The 16,921-nt window shown below is 40.4% G+C and overlaps 1 protein-coding gene across 5 annotated transcripts in view; it reads right to left on the bottom strand.

The window, feature by feature from the left end:
• The window catches only part of ARHGAP12 (Rho GTPase activating protein 12), a 97,176-nt gene that overhangs the window by 62,502 nt on the left and 17,753 nt on the right, over window positions 1–16,921 (bottom strand). For all 5 annotated transcript variants that reach the window (XM_038755550.1, XM_038755552.1, XM_038755551.1 and 2 more), the window contains exon 4: window positions 15,544–16,281. In XM_038755550.1, the coding sequence (XP_038611478.1) occupies window positions 15,544–16,212 (669 nt within the window). In that variant the 5' untranslated portion in view covers window positions 16,213–16,281. The remainder of the gene's footprint in view (window positions 1–15,543; window positions 16,282–16,921) is intronic.

Below are 16,921 nucleotides of genomic sequence, written 5' to 3'. Positions count from 1 at the left end.
GGAATTGAGACTGTGAGCCCCAAGTGGGACAGGGACTGTGTCCAACCCGATTTGCTTGAACCCACCCTGGAGCTTAGTACGGTGCCTGACACATAGTAATCACTTTAATACCATAAAAAGATGGGTGTCCATCTGTGCATCAAGCAAAAACTCTATCCGTCAATCGATCAATGGTATTTACTGAGCACCTACTATGTGCAGGGTACTGTTCTAAGAACTAGGCAGAATACAATATAGAGTTAGTAGACATGTTCTCTGCCCACAAGATCCTACAGATAAAAGGGGGGAATCCTTTCAATTGGCTTAAAGCTCTCTCCATTTTACAAATTATCCCTCTTTATCTGCCTCTCCTAAGCTTGTCTTCACTCCCTCTCTCTTCGAACTGGCACTACCAGCTGCTTGTTTTACTACATCACCTCCCCACCTCTGTTCTCTCCCCTCTCCAGAGCATACAAAGGCTTTCTTCTGCATGTCTCTCCACTCTTCAAAAACCTCCAGTTGTTACCCATTCCACTAAGCATCAAGCAGAAACTTCATACCACTGGCTTTGTTCCTGCCCTCTTCAGATTCAGCACCATTGTTCTCATCTTTAAAGATCTGAAATCACATTTCCTAATTAACCTATCTCCCCATCCCATCTACCTCCTCTGTTGTACTCTCCCAAGTGCTTGCATCCTGCTCTGTACACTGTAATCACACAGTAAATACAACTGATTCTCCCTAACTACCCACTGCCACTAAAGCACTTCCACACCACCCTGGATACTCATACCCTTTCCTCCTGTTTTAATGGCTGTCTCCCCTCCTTAAAGGTAGGAATCATCCTCCTGATTCTACTGTATTCTTCCAATTCCTTAGTGCACTGTCCTTCACAGAAGAGAAACCTCAACAACTACTATCAATTAACTCTTTAGCCACCAATCCCTTGCTTGCCTTGTTTCCTGGCTGGGAATTCTCTCCTCTCTCCCACCAAGTCCACCAGACTTCTTCAGAGCTCTCCCCTAAAATTCCCACTCCTCCAAGACATCGTCCCTGATTAGCTCACAACATTCTAAGTCACACCAACCGAACAGCCACCCTTAGCATCAGTTATTTTGTTCCTCTCCTCAAGACTAACATGCTATACATATGTATTTTTTATCTGAATATTCAATTACTAATTCAGCTATTTCATCCTGATATATTTGTACTATTTCTTGATAAATCCTTGTTTGTTCCCTGTTCCCAATATTTCTGTCCATCTCCCCCATTAGACTGCAAGCAACTTGAGGGCAGAGAACATGTTTGGATGTTTCTTGTAGAACTCTCCCAAGTACTTGGTAGGGCATTCAAATACCATTAATTGACTGATAGGAAGAGAAGCAGCGTGGCTCAGTGGAAAGAGCCCGGGCTTTGGAGTCAGAGGTTATGGGTTCAAATCCCGGCTCCGCCGCTTGTCAGCTGGGTGACTTTGGGCAAGTCACTTCACTTCTCTGGGCCTCAGTACCTCATCTGTAAAATGGGGATGAAGACTGTGAGCCCCCCCGTGGGACAACCTGATCACCTTGTAACCTCCCCAGTGCTTAGAACAGTGCTTTGCACATAGTAAGCGCTTAATAAATGCCATTATTATTATTATTATTATTATAGGATCTTGAAGATTAAGAGTTTAAATCAGCTCAGTTCTTACTAGAAATCACTGACCAAAAGGACCTCTTTCTGATCTCCCTCTCAAAAATAACTTCATGACTGAACCTTTTTCGCTTTGTGAATCAAAAGATTTTTATATTGATGATTGGTATGGGCAGTATAAATATAGCTGTATGATTCATCTATATTGATGTAGCCATTACTTAGTTTCCTACTACAGTTCAGCTCCCAAGAGAATCCACTAATTTCTAGTTGAATTTGTCTTAGAAAAGTAAAGCCCTGTCTCTTGGGCTACGGGCAAAGAGGGGTGCCAACCAAGGAGCTGCATATGCAGCATAAAGATTGATGATCCCCTATTTCTTCTAACAGATTTGATCCAGTGTTCTTAGAAAAGGCCTTTCTTCCCGCAGTTCATTTCTCTCCACCCACCTCTTGCTATTGTGCAGTTAGCTGGATTTCATGTGACTGCCACTCTCCTCCTCCACAGTGCATTTCAACAGTGGGCGAAATAATCTTAGTATTAAACTAGTTTATGAAGCACTCCGGGATAAAAGATAGCTTAAGCCTATCATACAATTATTGCTTCACATATTCACATCTGAAGTCAAAATCCTGTCATGTCAAGCTTAAAGAGCTACTTTTGCTGACAAAGTTTGTTAATAGAAGGGATTAAAGATGGAAAGAAAACAGTTATCTTTGAAGAATTTTTTGCTATGCACAATTTTTCTGGGACCCAAGTAAAACTCCCAACCTCTAAGACCTGAACCAGCCTGGTTTTTATGCCAATTTTCAAGTTAGACGGCTAGTGCCATGCAATTACTGTGTCAACTCTGTCTGTGACACTAAGACTCACTCCACAGAAGTGGAATTTTAGCTCAGAATTGACTAAAGTCAATTTTAGCAGGCGAGTATTCCTAGAGGAGATGGATATAGATAAAATGTAGAGCTAAAATTATTATTTTTTGGTTCTGACTACAGAAGACTTTCATATCCTGGAAAGATAACAGAGAATGGACTAATCCGTCCACCAACAAAAATTCTTCAGAACCAAGAATCTTGCAACTAAAAGCCTTCAGCAATAAAAAATATTGTTTTTAATTCATCTTTTTAACAACCTCTTTAAAATTTTCAGTTAATCCCATTTTTTAAATTTCAATGATTTGTAACTGAAACTACCCCTTTAAAATCAAATTATTTGGTTTGAAGATGACACTGCATACAGTGAAACTGCATCAACAGGCATGAATGACGAAGACAAAAATCTCTATTCAATGTAAGATTTTTCATCATAGAGACAAAACGTAGTCCCTATTCTTGGGGTGAAAGGAGACAAGATCAGCAGTGTTCTGTATTTACAGATATATCGACATGATCACTCATATATCTAAGCGATAATGCCTTCACCTAACAATCCAACATAAATTAATAGCAGCAGTAAGGGTCTACAAGCCCCCAGCTTGGCAGGGAACATGAAGAAAGGCTGGGGAATGGGCCTCCCTTTGCAAATGCCACTCCAGAATAATAATAATAATAATAATAATAATAATAATAATAATAATAACCATACGATGATGGCATGTTTCAGCACCCTCACAGCAGCTCCAAAGGAATGGCTTTCACTAGACTGGGAACTGTGGGTCTTAGTTCAGTGCTCTGCACAGAGTAAGCACTCAATAAATACGATTGAATGAATTCAAAATTCTGGTTCTGCCCCAGGTTGAACCACACTTGGGTCTTGGCCTGTCTTCCTTTGGGGGCTTTATTAGGGTGATCAAAAAAAGCACAAATGAAAACTAGACCCCTTTACTACTTGAAATTATTAAAACATTCCAGATTCCCTTTCTCTTCATGGGCCAGTAAAGCAAATAAAACATATTAGTAGGATACTAAAGCTGAGATGGCAAAACTTAATTCCTAGCTTTGTGCTGATGAGGCAACATGCACTGATCTGGAGAATTACCATTCATTACAATAAGCATCCCCTTCTTTAGAACTGAATGCTAACTCTGTAATCAGCATTGAGAGGATCAACTTGGGACAAACCTTTGGAGGACATATCACTGAGAACTCCCAGGAAGATGGGCAGACAAGGCACCAGCCTTGGAACTCGGTGGAGCTGCCATAGCAAAGAGTCAAGCATCCTGTCCATATTGCAGCATGGGTAAGTCAAGCTCTTGGCTGGCCTTGGAGGGAAACTTGAATTGAAACCTCCACCCTGTGGATCAATTTGTTTTTTATTCCCATTTGGTTCCAAGGAGCAGAAAGTCCGATACCTCAGCTGCTCCCTTGCCCTCAAAAAACTTGGGGCCTGAGCTAATAGTTGTACCCCAAACAGTCCCAAATAAAACTGACAGCATCTGCGAGCACTAACTCTTAAGGAGATCTAAGCCAACATCTGACAATGCCAATGAGTTGCTGAAATTTTAACTCCTGGCCAAGCCTATGGCAGCTCTAAGAATATTCATTTCTCCAGGGCTATATGTTCAGGATGAGGAGAGGGAGATCGGGCATACAAGTCAACTCCATTCTTGGAAGACATAAATGTATGCAAACAAGGATTCACTCAATCTGCTCTAGGCCCAGAAAACAGAGGCATTCCCTGGATATGTCAACATGGCTTATACTCATCCCCCAAACTAAATAGAAGTAGCAGCCATGCATCAATTTTATCTTGCTGTCAGCTATTAGTGGTAGTAAGGAATCAAAAGCTATAGGCTCCTCATGGGCAGGGATCATGTCTACCCTTCTACTTCACCGCACTTTCCTGTGTACCTACAGCAGTGCTCGACACACACTAAGCGCTCAATAAACACCATTCATTAACTGAACTCAAATGAAGACCTCTTTGATGCCGTCACGTCATTTCTGATTCATAGTAAATCTATGTTTCTTTTTCCACAGAATTTTCTTTGTAAAAAAATACAGAAGTGGTTTACCATTGCCACCTTCTCCGCAGTAAAAACTTAAGGCTCTGCTGTTGCCTTTGATCAACATTTTGATCACTTCATCATCCGCCTTTGACTCTTTCCCGTGCTGCTGTTGCCCAGCACAGGTGAATCAACTTTGTCTGACACTTCGGCTTAGGCCTTTCAATTATGGGTAACCCTGATGAGACGGCATCTCTCAATGGCATACCTCAAAGTTTCATTAGCACACGTAAACTCTACTGCCACGGTAAGGCGCTGATTCATAGGAGAGCAAATAAAAGACACTTTTGTAGAAATAGTATTTAAGTGCTTACTGTGCGCCGAGCACTGAACTCAGTGCTGGGAAAAAACATAAGTTGGAATTTGACACAGCCCCTGTCCCTCAGGGACTCAACTCTAAAGGTGCTAAAGTGCGACACTGGCCTTAACTTTATAAATCATCTGGGTTCCTCAGAAAATCTTCAAGTCACAACCTAAGAATGTTTCAGCCATAAAGTATCAGAACACCGCCAAGCCATCACTTCTCTAGACTAGGCACATTGTGAGAGGGGAATGTGTCAACCAACTGCTGTACTCTACCCTCCCAAGCATTTAGTACAGTGTTCTGCACACGGTAAGCACTCGTTAAATACTATGAGCTGACTGATCTAGCTTACCAGGCAATTTGCTTAAGACCGCCCAACTGAACTAGGCTCTTACTAGCAGCATGTACAATGTGGAAAAACGGGTTTGATGCTGGCATTGTCCGAACTCTGGACTGAGTCTAGGCTCTGTCTTTGGCCATGCCCCAGCAAGCGGTTTGGGCGTAGGACAGCCACTTCCCTGGGTTTCCACTGGTCTGTCCCCCTGTCGATCAATGGAATTCATTAAGAGCTTACCATTTGCAGAGCACTTGTACTAAGCACTTGGAAGAGGATAATACAAAAGAGTTGGTAGATATCCCCTGCCCTCAAGGCCCTTACAGTCTAGAGGATGATCAGGGTGCCTTTATGTCTGATATTTTTATTTTCAACACCCAATCGTCCTCTGCCCCAGCTCCTTCCACCAGGTCCCCCAGTTGGAAGCACTGCTCTCATTTATGTGGATTTGGGAGGGAACTGCAATGGCTCTGGAGTAAAGGAGGGAGAAGAGAGATATCAGGGATCCACTCAGGGTCACACTGTAGGATCTGCAGATTTCCGTAAAAGGTTCCATATGACATCATTACATCATATAACCCACTTAATGGAAGTATATCAACTACTTTCGAGTGGACAGAGCTGGCTCCCGTATCCATCCACGACTGTCAACTGCAGCCACCCTAGTCAGGGTCTGGGCCTAGGCCTGAACCAAGGCACAAAATATCCTTCATGCCCTGTGACAACAGTGCAATCGGGGTTCTGTTCTAGTTATGCCAAAGGGCTCTGTAAATTTTCCTCTCCTGAGTTAAACCAGAAATTGAGGCAACCTAAGTCATTTTAACTGAAGATGCACAGCACTTGTAGTGTTCTAATATTTCACCCAGTTTTGGCTTCACAAAACATCAGTTTCAACCTAAAATACTAATCCCCTTGCATAGAACTGGCTTCAGGTAGTGGGAGGTAGGATGATGGGGAATGGGCACACAAGGAACCACAGGAAAATGGGCAAAATTCTAAAATCATGATCTGGAGAGAGCTGGGGAGGAAGTAAAAAAAAAAAAAGAGGGGAGATGAGCTGGGAAAGGCAGGAGGTCAGGGGAGAGGTCACAGGATTACAGGCAGAATAACAAGTCCATTTTATTTGTGATTGAAAGTACGGAACCTTATCGTGGAGTCTCTCTGATTCTGTATAAATACATTAATGTAACTATATTACCTAAAATTGAGCACACAATTCTGGATCATTTTGGTAAAAAGAAGATGTTGATGCAGGAACCAATCTCCCCTTTATCACATTTTTCCTACGAGAATACTGATTTTAGACGTCCAACATTTCCATTCGTCACAATCTCTGGAATTAATTTTGCCATAAGTCCATGCACTCATGTTCTATTTGGCTTTCTGATGCACTCCCTCCCAAGTTCCCATTCTTCAGAGATGACCCAATCTCTCAAGTCCAGTCAAAACAAGATCAAACACTACCATAGCCAACTTAGTCCTGATCCATACATCCAGCTTGGGTTGAAACAATCACTGGCACTTGGCCATTATTAGATAATGGTTTTATTATTTTATTATTGAAAAAGCATACATAGGTTAAGGGACTTGCTAAAAGCACAAAATAAGTCCTGGGGAGAGCCTGAAAACGATAAAAGAAATTACTGCAGTTGACAACCAATCTGATTTACCATATCACTAGGCCAAAGGTGATTTCATGCACATGTTCTACCAGTGACCATACTACTTTAAAGGAACGGCAACCTCAATATTAATATTTCAGTTTGCTCTTCCTTGCAAATCCTTTTTTCAGAGCTGTAGCTTAAAAGATCGATGTTACTCCCACTTAAAAGCATTTTTAATGGCCCTGTAACTGGCAGGTGAATACAGATATTTCTTCAGTGGCACACAGCATCAATAATTTCAAATATATTGACTGTTGATTTCTCTTTTAAAAGCTGAAAGAGTATTTCATTAGCACACTTGCTCTACTATATAAATTAATTTTTTTAGTCTTCACGTGATACTTACAAATATACAAAAGGGCAGTATTTGTGCTGAAAACCAGGGAAAACCATTTCTCATTCTAATTATATTTCATTTCCTTGTAAATTATTGGGTCTTCTTGAAAGTTTAACAAGTGAATTTAACTTTGTGCGTTAAAGATTTCATTAATACCCAAACCAAATTTGGTAACATTCTGATGTGCTAAAGGAGTCCTCATTTTCAGCTCCCAATCAGGTAACACAATAAAATTTGGACACTGTCTTTTTCAAAATGATTTACTGCAGTGAGTATCACTTAGGGGTTAAGGCGGGGGGGAAGGATCACCAATGCAGCTAGAAAAGAAACCTCAGTTCACTAGTCTACCCAATCCCCTCCATATTTTACCAATGTCCTGAAGATTACTAATACCTACAAACTAGCTTCACATTAATAATAATAATAATAATAATGGCATTTGTTAAGCACTTACTATGTGCAAAGCACTGTTCTAAGCACTGGGGAGGTACAAGGTGATCAGGTTGTCCCACAGGGGGCTCACAGTCTTAATCCTCATTTTACAGATGAGGTAACTGAGACCCAGAGAAGTTAAGCGACTTGCCCAAAGTCACACAGCTGACAAGTGGCGGAGCCGGGATTTGAACCCATGATGTCTGACTCCAAAGCCCGTGCCCTTTCCACTGAGCCACGCCGCTTCTCCTAGATTTAGATTAGATTTATTAATTAGATTTTCATTACATTTTCAACTACATTGGATTTTCAACTATTAATAATGATAGTACTTGTTAAGCCTATGTGCCAAGCACTAAGATAATCAGGTTGGACACAGTCCCCCATCCCACATGGGGCTCACAGACTAAGCAGGAGGAAGTAGGGTTAAAAGGTCTACTGAATTAACCATGCTTCTCAAAGGCCCAGCTGACTCTTTTTAGTCCCTGGACCAATGCCTAGGCCCAAACCTCACCATCAGCTTGAAACACTCTTCTCTCACACTTATCAAGTGCTCTACCTCCCTTTATCCAAATAGCTCCTGAAATTCTACCTCCTTGGCACAATCAGTACTCCCTGGCCATCTTCCTCTTAGCCACTCATCAATACATAGGCAGGTCACCTCCAACGAGTTGAAATCCCCTGATGGCACTGAAGAGCAACTTGAAATAAGTTGATAAGAAATATTTACATCACTAGTCCACCTTCTTGCCTCGGAACATTTTCATTCCATATTTACTGTATTTCACTGGTGGAAGAAGAGACATAAGGCAAGCAACAGGAATATATCTAAAGTTTCAGGCTAAACTTCCAGTTTAAAAGTTCAACACGACTATAACCAAAAACACTGTGAACAATTTTTCGTTCCTTCCTCCCCACCTCCTACTTTTGGATTCTCTTTCCCTTCTCACTTGTACTTTCGTAAACTTGGCCTCATTCACCCAGCATTTTTGTTTAGTTCTTCTGTCTAGTGTGGGGTTTTCATAAGATACATGTAAACAATTCAGGCTAGAGACACCAAGTAATATTTCTAAAAGATATAAATATTCACGTCATGCAGGCCAAATAATACTTTCTTATTTCATGTTAACGTAATTGCTAAAGCCTAGCTTTTTTAGTTATGTGGAGTAATAGTACTTTTCAGTTGATACTATTATACCACCATGAATAAGAATACCCTTCAAGCCATGCAAAACTTCAGTCCTACTGAATTTCCACTGACGATTTAGAGACTTGGCTTTTACAGTGCTTTTGAGAAAACCGTCATCAAAAATTGTCATTATTTCAAACCCACCTGCTAGACACGAACTTGCAAATGATCCAAATATAAGAAAATGCATTTATAAAAATGCACTCATACTGAACAATGTAGCACACTGTTTACTAGACAGCTGATCATATGCTTGCCAAGATAAATGACATGGTTTTTGAACTCCAAAACACCCCCACCTGTTGCTTCCACTAGGTTCCAAAAAACAGCAGCACAAATGACAGAGACTTTTTGTAAATTTTATGGCAAGTGGAAAAATTCTGCCACAGATTAGCCATCTTTACACTTCATTACGCAAAATACGGTTCACTGCCAAGTTAACAATTCAGGTCCCATTCAGCTGCACTCAGTTCTTGCATTTGAGTTAAATGGCTTCTGACAAAAATAAGTGTTTCTACGGGGGCGGGGGGGGGAATTAAGCAGAAAGCAGCGTGGCTCAGTGGAAAGAGCATGGGCTTTGGAGTCAGAGGTCATGGGTTCAAATCCCGGCTCCGCCACATGTCTGCTGTGTGACCTTGGACAAGTCACTTCACTTCTCTGAGCCTCAGTTACCTCATCTGTAAAATGGGGATTAAGACTGTGAGGCCCCCCGTGGGACAACCTGATCACCTTGCATCCACCCCAGCACTTAGAACAGTGCTTTGCACATAGTAAACGCTTTTGGAGAAGCAGCGTGGCTCAGTGGAAAGAACACGGGCTTTGGAGTCAGAGGTCATGGGTTCGAATCCCGGCTCCACCACATGTCTGCTGTGTGACCTTTGGCAAGTCACTTAACGTCTCTGGGCCTCAGTTACCTCATCTGGAAAATGGGGATGAAGACTGTGAGCCCCACGTGGGACAATCTGATCACCTTGTATCCTCCCAGCACTTAGAACAGTGCTTGCCACATAGTAAGCGCTTAACAAATACAAACATTATTATTATTATTATTATTATTATTAAGGATGTTTCTAAAATAGTCATCTTAGACCTTAATTAGATCAGCGCCTTATTTGCATGGCTGCATTGTTGCTATTTACCCCCCTGACATATCCAAGATTTCACATGAAAAACCAAAGAAAAAAAGATAATGCTTCAACTCAAAAATACCTGCCCCACCCGGAAAAGGGGTTAGTCATTTATAATGGTAGCTCTCTGAAAACGTCCAACACTCTGATTGCAAGTATCCATAATGGTCCTCCTGCTGAGTTGAAGCCCTAGGAAACAGAAATCAGGCAGGTGGTCCCAACCTTGATCAGGGCTTCTTCCTGGCCCACGGATTTAATAGGTCAGGGCTGGGTACAGATAGAAAGTGAGGGTGCCGCGGAGCAGGGCCATTAGGGTGGCTCTTGGCTAAGATGATGGCCAGGAAAAAGTAATCCATTAGCGGGGTGCAAATCAGGGTCTCTGACCCAAAGCTGCCTCGATCCATCAGTTGAGGGGCAGACCATGGGAACAGTGCAGCTGGAGCAACGGTGAATAATAATAAGTCGATCAATGGTATTTACTGAGTGCTTACCCTTTGCAGACCACTGTACTACGTGCTTGGAAGAGTACAGAGTTGTAGGACATGTTCCCTGCCCATAATGGACCTGTGGCCTGGATGGGGAGATAGATATTAATGTAAATGAATAAGTTCCAGATATGCCTAGAAATGCTAAGGGTGGGGTGAATACCAAGTGCTCAAAGGGTACAGATCCAAGTGCAATAAAAATAATTGCAGTTAAGTGCTTATTCTGTGCCAAGCGCTGGGGTAGATACAGGATAATCAGGTCCCACAAGGGACTCGCAGTCTAAGTAGGAGAAAGAACAAGTACTGAATCCCCACTTTGCAGATGAAGGAACCGAGGCACAGAGAAGTTTAAGTGACTTCCCCAAGATCACACAACCGACCAATACAGGTGTCATTCCTCAATGCCAGAGAGACATCATTCCCGAACTCCACACTGCCAGGAGTGGTTCACTTTCACAAGCATGGATGGGGACTGAGTGGTGGAGGAACCCAAATGCCAGGAATTCCCTTCCTCCAGTAACACAGAAATGAGAGTAGAAAATGCCGAGGGAAAGGAGAGTTAGCCGCAGAGGGACAAAAGCTTCTGAGTCTTTCCACCGTATAATGCAGTCCTCCAGGCTACCTCAGTATAAGCCTATAAATATGAAATCCAACTCAATTACTCTTCACTAATTCTAATATTTAGGCCTCAAAAGATCAAGAACTCCCTGAATTCCATCTGGATCACTATATAAAATTCAAACAATTGAATCTATTCAAAGCTTACAAAAATGTATTGAAAAACAGAGCCTTTAGTTGTAGCATAGGACAGAGATTTCCTGAAGTTGTTATTCCTAACAAGCTTACACTTAAATTGCTGATCTGTCAACTTGTTTGAATACAAAATAGGGCCTCAGTCAACAATCTTACATTCATAGAACTGCTATATTATTCATCACACAAATATTCCTCAAACCATCTGTCACAAATTATCCCTCAGAACATACAAGATAACCATGGCAACGAACTTTAAAATTCCACAATACCTTTGTAATGTTCTACAACAAAACTGTGACTTATGCAATAAGTTTTCATCTATGACACTGTCCCAAGTCTAAGACCAAATTGGTACAAAACTGCACAAATTTTAGTGAAACTAAGTAATGTTGGTAGACACATTTCCTATCCACAGCAAGCTTACAAACCTAGGAGCTTTTTTAAAAAATTATGAAATGCTAAGTGCTTACTATGTGCCAGGCACTGTACTAAGTGCTGGGATAGACATAAGCTAATAAGGACATAGCCCATGGGGGCTCACAGTATTAATCCCCATTTTACAGATGATGTAACTGAGGTACAGAGAAGTTAAGTGATTTGCCCAAGGTCACACAGCAGACAAGTAGCAGATCAGGATTAGAATCTAGGTCCTTGCTCTATCCACTAGGCCATGCTGCTTTGCAGTTTACAATCTGCTGACCTTTCTGCTTGAGAACATCAATTAACAATTTAAGCTAACTCCAGAGTGATTAAAAACAAACTTTACTCAGAGAAACAATGTTCGTTCAGTTGGTGATGTACTAAAAATAAAATATATAGTTTACTGCTGAATTTCTGAGACATAGTATACTAAAATTAGCCATTGAAACTCAGTCACCAGAAGACAGGGCTTCAATTCACGGTTCTCATTAATCTGATTACCCAACACAACTTTTTTTTAATGATTTGAATGGTCTAGAAGTTTAATACAGATTCTATTCCAACTACAAGTTGAAAGAGGAGAAATAAAGGTGGTGGAATTTATACACTAAGAACATTATACAAATGATCTGACTAGTACCTCCAATTGGAACCAACTGCTTGGCATTAATGAAATGACTCATTTCTGTTCTACAGCTTACAACTGACTTTGTAAAATTACCCGGCAAGCCTATTCCACTACTATATTCATACATAGTATTTACATTATTTTTAAAAAGGAAAATATAAAATCCTAAGAATTTTTTTCAAGAAAGAAAATATTAAGATGAGCATCGAATGAGTTTGGAACCTACTTTTCTGAATAGAAGCATTAAAATATGTTTACTACTATTCCTTCACTGTACTTAGTTATCTCCAAAAAATAAAAATTATCATTTAGACTGAAAATTAATGTTTAGAATTAAACCATTTCATATTCTTTTTAAAATCCTTGGAAAATATCTCATGAAGTTACATCACTTAAAGGTACAAATAATCAATGTACAACTGCCCTCTGAACGGAATTTCCTTTATGAATTATAAACCAAAGAGAATATTCTCAGACAATGAACCAAACAACAAATAAAACCTAACACTGCTCCGGTATCCAAGAAACAGAAAACAATGTCACGCAAGTAGGAAGTATTTCACTTCAAAGTGCTAAATCAAGCATAATTTATTCCAACAAATATAATGGCCCACGCTGGAATAGTCTGAAGTGCTTTATATGCTGTGACTTCATATAATCAAATATTTAACATATGACAAATACAACTCCCTCATGCAATTTCTTAGGTCTAAATAAGACACAGTTCAAAGATGGATATCACATTTATCAAGATTAAATTCTAGTACAGCAACCATCATCATCATCAATGGTATTTGAGCACTGTACTAAGCACTTGGGAGAGAACAGAGTTGGTAGACACGTTTCCTGCCCAGAACGAGCTTACAGTCTAAAGGGGAGAGAGATGCCAATGTGAATAATTTATAATACTTTATTACAATTGATGTGTAAGATATAATTTATAGATATGTACATCAGTGCTGTGGTAGCAACCATCATCTAAGACCTGGATATTCAATTTGAAATTATCCAAGCATGATGCTGCCTCTCCAAGTTATCCCACACTCACTCAAAAAGACACTGTCAATTTTGGGAGCAGATCACTGTACTAAGTACTTCAGAGCGTGCAAAAAGTAACAAAGCATGATCCCAGAACTCAAGGGGTTTACATTCTAGCAGGGGAGTCAAGCATTTAAACTACAAAGAAAGTAAAAAACTACTTTAGATATATATTTAAGAGCTACTTGGGTTGTGGTTAACTTAGTGCTTAGGTGATGTGGACGGGCTGAAGTGGCAGTTGGGAGATTATAGGTAACATGGGAAAGGCCTCCTGTGATATCAGGAGAATTTTGGGAGAGGAGGAATGTTGTGGTCTATCGGATATGAAGGGAGAGGTAGTTCCTGGTAGTGGGAAGGGCATGAGGTCTGCAGAGGAAAGGCATAATAAATTAGTGTTGGAAGAATACAGATTGTGACCTGGATGACAGTGGGAGAAGGGAACGGGTAAGTGGAACAAAACTGATTGAGCGCTTTAGAGTCAACAGTTCAAAATTTCTGTTTGTTGTGGAGAGGAATGGGCAACCATTAGGAGTTTTTGAAGAATGGGGAGAAGTGTGTCGTACAATGTTTTAGAAAAATGATCTGGGCAGCAGAGTGATATATGGACTGGAGAAAGGATAGATTTGACTGCAAGGAGGCTAAAGTAGTAGTCAAGTCTAGATGTGGCAACTACCTGGAATATCACCATGTTCACACCTGTGGCCAAATAGTTTAAATACACTTAAATTTTAGATAATATATGGATTAAATATATCATCCATATTCACTCACGTTACCAAGAAAATGACAGAAAAGTCAACATTGCAGTAATATCCATTAGCTACAGCCATCAGGATAATTCTTTAGATAATTATATTTAAGACAAAGCTGTTGATAAGAACCTAAGCTTCTAGCCCAGAATTCTGTTTCCAACAGTGACATCTATGTGATAGATGACCCCCAATCCCGGCACCCAGCCTCATGAAGAGTGACAGACCTTCGGCCCTCTGTTTCCTTATGTTTCCCTTTAACAATCTATTATGCAAGTGCTGATCACGAGCTCTATCAGAAGAATAACCATTCTTACAAATTGACTTTTTTTCCTTCAGCAAGTTCCAAAATTCCTCAGGAGAGCTGCACACTGGGCTAAACATTTTAACTTCAAACATCATTTTCCCCAGACTGTCATCAGTATTTATTAAGCACCCACACCCACTGTATGCAGAACATTGGACTAGGCACTGATAATGTTGCCAACACAAGCTGTAGAACACTTTAAAGAATCATGAAATACTGTCTGTTACTTGGCATTAGAATGTGACTGTTTTAACTAACAGAACATCTTGCTAATGTCATTAGTGGGAAGGAGGGAAGGAAAGCAGTGACAGGTTGAAAAAAACCCAATGCACTCATGACAAACAACTTCAGAATTTCACTTTCTTCAAGACACTACTGCAAATATAATCTTTCTACCAACTTTCTGGACAAATGCAAGTATAAAACTCACACCCACGTTTAGGGAACAGTCAGATGACTCCTTCATCACCTTTTCTGGATGGATGAAGAGTGTTAGAAAGTCATAACATAGTTTAAGAGATTACGTGCTCCTTAGTCTCAGAACAACGCCAAACCAGCTTTTAAAAGAGTAAAGCCATTTTCAAACAGTCAGTCCTGCCAATAGCCTTAATCCGGGCATCCTAGATCACCGGGTTCAAATTACAGATTTTATAATACTGATAAAGTTCAACTCCATTATTTCAATCCCACCACTGGATACTTATTTGGGGATCTTAAAAAGTGAGGCATCTTGAGATTTTTTCAACTGTTAATAAAGCTCTGTTTTAATCACATGAAGGAAATAAAATGGAAAAATCTGCAGACAGTTCTATTGCCATTCAGAAATAACCTAGAGACTCAAAGGGAGTAATCGATTAAATAGTCACTGATTTGAATTTACTCTTGGTTTATGATAAAATTATTTCTAAAAATACGAATTCAGATTTCTCTTAAATGAGATTGCAACCTGAAAAGCAGTAAGCAACAAGCATTCAAAGCAATTAAAAAAAAACACATCGCATCCTGCCCTCTCCCATTCAAGATTAAACTTCCACTCGCCTAATTTGACACTTCCTGAAGCCCTTACTTCATTTCTTCTGCCCACACCTTTTTTACGCTCCTCTTTCTGCCTTCCTTTTCCTTGAACAGTCATTCCGAACCTTTCCTTCCCGATTTTTTGTTTTTTCAAATCAAAAAGTTTGGGATATCTGCTTTGTTTTCAGTTGTACTTTTCTTACCCGTATCTGTTCAGTAGAGCTGCTGCTAAGCTCATCACCAGATTCAGAATCTTGAAGAATTCTTTCTGAACCTTCTCCTGCAGAATCACAGGACTGTTCATGGGAGAAGCTGGTTTTCTCTACATCCATGAACTCTGGGCCTGGAAACTGCCCCATTAAGTGTAGTCTGTGCTGGCTGGGAACTTTTGGAGACTGAGAGTCACTGCCAAACTTTCCATTATTATGGGTAAGGTCCAGGCTTAGAGTCTGACTTGAGCTATTTGGTCCAAAGTTCTGATTGGCATCACGAACGAGACTCGTTGCATGAGCAGAAGATGACTTTCCAAAACTTGAAAGCTCTGGTGGTGATTTGTTCACATTTTCTGAAGATCTCTGTAGGTGTATATTCTGAGCCAGTTTTGAAGGGTTATTTGGTAGTCCAGCTGCCAGCTTAATAGGGGGCATTAATGCTTTGCGAGTTACTTCCTTAACATATTGGGCAGGGACATAAAAAGTCTTGGAATCCTCTTCTGATTTGACTTGCCACCAGTCGTCATTTGTCTTTTTCACCAAAATGTATCTTTCTCCTTGTTTTATCGTAATTGTTTTACCTTTTGCAGGGTATTCATAGTCATATTCCACTTCAATATACACTTGTCCTGGAAAAGTCTTCCCACCTCTGTCAGCCATTTTTATTCAGTGTTATTCACCTCTCCGGGCAAAAGGTGGTCTGCATTGTTTTTGTTTATATCAAGGTTGCTATTGTCATTTGAAAAGAGAAAAAAGGGAGAATGGAGGGGAGAAAGTGAGTTAGATCATTTTAAAACATTTCCAACCACATAATCATTTCACTTAAGCCATTTAGCAGATGAGTTCTCAACAACTCAAACTCCAAATGCTAACGAATCAAGACTACTTAGAACAGTGCTTGGCACATAGCAAGCGCTTAATAAATGCTATCATTATTATTATTATTACTGTGCTCTAGTTCACAGCCCACTGTTGGGTAGGGACTGTCTCTATATGTTGCCAACATGTACTTCCCAAGCGCTCAGTACAGTGCTCTGCACACAGTAAGTGCTCAATAAATACGATTGATGATGATGATGTTTACTGTACATCAACATAAAAAACCTGCTCCCCTCATCATGCTGCTACATCTACACATGACCATAACAGCTGACAGGAGATGACAAGTGGGATAATCATTCTGGCAACCAGATGGCTATAGAAGAAAAAAAGAAAGAAAAAAAGAAAGTGAGAAATTGGAAAGAGGGTTTCAGAGATTGTCAGATAATTTTAGCTCTCCCACACTACAGCCATCACACTAATAGTCTTTCCCTAGACAAGGCTAGTGGTCACCCCTTTCAAAGCCTTTCAGCCATGTTCTTAAATTGAC

The sequence above is a fragment of the Tachyglossus aculeatus genome, chromosome 13 (assembly GCF_015852505.1).
Source record: "Tachyglossus aculeatus isolate mTacAcu1 chromosome 13, mTacAcu1.pri, whole genome shotgun sequence".
Lineage (NCBI taxonomy): Eukaryota > Metazoa > Chordata > Mammalia > Monotremata > Tachyglossidae > Tachyglossus > Tachyglossus aculeatus.
Note: the sequence above shows the minus strand (reverse complement) of the source record. Positions and strands in the feature narration are given on the sequence as shown.